This window comes from Diachasma alloeum, unplaced genomic scaffold (assembly GCF_001412515.2).
Source record: "Diachasma alloeum isolate Michigan unplaced genomic scaffold, Dall2.0 Dall_scaffold_02393, whole genome shotgun sequence".
In the NCBI taxonomy this organism is placed as follows: domain Eukaryota; kingdom Metazoa; phylum Arthropoda; class Insecta; order Hymenoptera; family Braconidae; genus Diachasma; species Diachasma alloeum.
In genome coordinates, this window is record NW_021682200.1 from 28,783 (window position 1) to 32,916 (window position 4,134).

Sequence of the window (4,134 nt, forward strand, 5' to 3'; positions counted from 1 at the left end):
CAGTACCTGGCCGGCAAGGACAACGTTGTCGCCGATGCGCTTTCTCCTATCGAGGCAATCTCTGCTGCTGTCTCTACGAATGAGCTTGCCGAAGCTCAAGCCGCTGACGAGGGGCTCCAGCATCGTCTCCAGGGTCAACATCACGACGCTCTCGCCCTACTACGTATCAATGTCAATGTTCCAGGCTGCGCCACGCCTATCTATTACGATGTGTCTGGCGATCTGATTCGCCCTTTTATTCCTGTGCCGTTGAGAAGAAGGATTTTCGCCGCTCTCCATAGCGTTAGCCATCCTGGGGCACGAGCCTCAACGAAGCTGGTAACGCAGCGCTACGTCTGACCCGACATCAACCGAGACTGCCGTCTATGGGCCCGCGCGTGCATCGCTCGTCATGTATTATCTCCTATTCAAGATTTTCCAGGACGCACGCAGCGCTTCGAGCACATACACGTGAACATTATCGGACCATACGTTCCATCCAGAGGGTATCGCAACGCTTTTTTCTGGATGGATCTGCCGCTACAGAGTACCGCTTCGAATTACAACCGACCAGGGGACACAGTTTGAGAGCCAGCTGTTCAACGCTCTCACTCGTCTTCTCGGTAGCAGACATATTCACACTACCACGTTCCATCCTCAGTCAAATGGAATGGTGAAACGTCTGCATCGTCATCTGAAGGACTCGATTCGCTGTCATGAAAGCAATTCGCGGGTGGACATGTTGCCTATCGTCCTTCTCGGAATTCGCGCCGCCTGGAAAGAAGACCTCGGCGCAACTCCTGCCGACCTCGTCTTCGGTGAACCGCTCCGACTACCGGGAGAATTTCTTGCTCCCTCGCCACCACGCGGGCTACCGCCTACCAATATCGCCGATCGTCTGAGGAATCTCTTCGCCGATCTCGCTCTTCAACCCGTCGCTCGTCATGGCCAAAGGAAGATTTTCGTCTTTAAGGAGCTCGCAAACTGCGCACACGTCCTCGTTCGTTGCGCCGCTCCCCATCACGCCTTCACGTCCCCATACGAGCGGCCATACCAAGTAATATCGAGGCACGAGAAACATTTCGTCATTCGAATTAGAGGCGAAAATACCGTAGTCTCCATCGACCGTCTCAAACCCGTTTTCTCGCTCCCAGACGACGAGCACAACAATGACGACGAAGCTAGCGACGATTCCGACGACAGCAATACGACGCTGACTGCACCACCTTCACCGGAGTCACCGCAACCGGGAACATCTCGACGTTCGTCATCTTATCGCCCATCTGACACCGGCTCATCGACGTCATCAATTCAAAAGCGCGTCAGATTCGCTAAACGACATCAGCTGTTCTCGACAAATGGATATTATTGATTTTCTTTTGGCTTTATTTTGCTTTCTTTTCTTTTTCCGCAGAAGGGGAGTACTTGTGGCACTAGCCACAATAGATTAATTTCTTGAATTTATTTCGTAGCCTCTCAGATATTCCAAACGTCGGAATGCGAGACAAACATCATTCTGTCCTTGTCCCTCATGAAATTTCAGGACAATTCTCGAACCTTCCATAAATGAAGGTATATAAACTCCTATGCTCCCCGGCGGAGCAGGTCAGTCTACTTTTGAGTACGCATGTAAATACTTCCCTTTAAATATACAGTTCTTGTCGACACCGAGTTATTATTTTTGATACCCGCACCAAACCGCCACAAAAAAATGTCATGTTTCGGATTGTCTTGCCGTTTTTTTTTGCCTTAGAAAGAGTACGTGAGACCAAGCTCTCAAAAAATTGTAGAGCGATACGATTTTTTTCAACGCGTTATGGTTTTTCAAAAATTGCCACTTTTTTCATTTGAATTTTGATTGTTTGAGGAAAAACCCATATAATTGAAATTAATCATGAGGAATTGAATTTTCGTTTCCACAATATTGGAAGGTAGTGGGTAAAAGGTATTGAGGGAGTTCACTCAAGGTCATAACTGATATGATCATCTTATAGAGCAATATAATTGAGGTAATTGAAATCTAATCAGTGTTGCCTCAGAATTACTGGACCGGAGAAATACGTTATCAAAAAAATGAATACTTCTCTCAAATAAATTGATACTTGGCAAAGAATCAATTTTTTCTCACTGTGCGAATGATAGTCGGTAGAGGCTTGAGGCTTGCGTTTTACTTCATTCAAAGCCATTTTGATGTTGCCATGTGGACCTACGTCTTCATATGAATTGCCTGTTGAGAAAAACTTTGTCTTCATAAGTTGATTCAACATTGTATGTGAGGCGACAACATTGAAAGAATAAAAAATCAACACCTTCACAATAACAGAACGATTAGAAAATGCAATCCGCTGTAAATTCATTAATTATCAAATAAGCCAGGATTCTTAATCCTTTGCTTCGTCTCACGGTACCTCACTTTTCGCCGATTCGTAGTGGCGTGCGTGCGCCGGCGTGCTTTGCTTATGGCGCACTAACACTCGGACGCACGCTCTATTCACACCGAGACGATTCGAGACTTACGCGACGCAATAGGTTGAGTGTTCCCTCCCTCACTGTAACGTTCAGATGAATAGTTATATGTTGTGACGTAAAATGTGGCTTGAAATATGTCACTTTTTCAACTATTACTAGTCATAATATTTGTTTTCTTTGTCATTTACACATTGTTCCGGACACGAATTTTTTTGGAAAAAAATCACTCGTTTAATGAAGAACCACTACAAAATGATTATTATCCTCTGGTGCAAATATCGATAATTATGTTCCCAAGTTACCCCTGAAATTTCAAATAAAAAAAAATTAAGTTTCCAAGTAATTGCAGATCGGAAAAAAAATTGATTTTGCCATAACCGCTGTAAAAATTAAATAAATTGAGTTCAATTGTGCTCATTTTGAAGCCTTTCCAATTACCTTCTAATATGTTAAGACGATAATTTATTTCCTGATGATTAAATTCAATGATTTTATCTTTTTCTCAAATAATCAAAATTCAAGTAGAAAGAATGAAATTTTTTGAAATATCATAACACACTGAAAAAGAAGCGAATCAATCAAAAAAATTTATGAGAGCTTCGTCTCATGTACTTTTCAAAAACAAATCGGCAAGACAATCGGAAACAGGATATTTTTTTACGTCGGATTTGACGTGGAATTGCTCACTCCTAATGATGACTGTCACAGGAGATGAAATGTCGTTTTATCAGCAGAAGTTTATATCATTTCATTCAATTATCTATTCCACATCTACATTATCCCCTGGGCTATTCTACACGGTTAACCTTAGATGTTTTTAAGGCATAAATTACTTGGAAAGTGGGATGCTACATGCTCTCCATCGACTTTCCGGACCTCTATATGAGAGAAATAATTGAATAATTATCAATGCACAAATTCAAAAATTCGGAAGCACACCGGCTCGAACACAAGTGGGGTATGATCCCACATCTTCTGTTTGCCGGACAGGTGCTCTGCCAATTGAGCTATTGTGGCCTCCTCCACAATTGAATAGATATTCAATTATCTATTCATTATGAAATAACTGTCCAAGCTAATTTCCTGTTACTGAGAAGTAATCAAGTACTTCAGGGGTCAAAAAACGTCAACTTAATATTTCGATCTAAATCAATCAATGTGAGCTAAAGAGAACTTCCAACTTTAATTGAAATTGGATTATTTACTGTAGAAAAATGTTCCCGCTTTTATTGTAATTTACATTCATAGAGGCTCAGATTTTTTGTATACTACACTTGAGTATCATACAAATTTATTTCAATTTATTACTGCAAACTATTCGGTACTTGAATTAATTTCCCCTATTTTATGTAGAAAAGAAGTAATCGTCTTCAGTTGAAGAATCCGCTTTATTAATTTGCTCTAGTTCTCGGATTTCTTCACGGAAAAAGTCCCAGACCATGGATACATTTCAGGTTTCGAACTCCTTTTGGCCACATTCATCAAATTTCGAAGGCTCGTCAGCAAAATAAACTGCCATCGATCTGAATAAACGCTTATCTAGGGGTTCAATATCCGGTGAATACAGCCTGTGGATACGACATCTGAATAGATAGCTCGTGGTGTTTTCTTGGCAGATTCAGCAAGGTGTACTTGTCGTGTCTTACAGCGTAATCTGTGTTATTTCTTTAAAAACTCCATTCAATA

General features: G+C 41.7%; 1 protein-coding gene across 1 annotated transcript; it reads left to right on the forward strand.

The window, feature by feature from the left end:
* The first annotated feature begins 718 nt into the window (after nt 1-718).
* Nucleotides 719-1,351, forward strand: LOC107046848. The gene has a single exon (XM_015269562.1). The coding sequence runs from the start codon at nt 719-721 to the stop codon at nt 1,349-1,351; it is 633 nt and encodes a 210-aa protein (XP_015125048.1).
* The last annotated feature ends 2,783 nt before the right edge of the window (nt 1,352-4,134 follow it).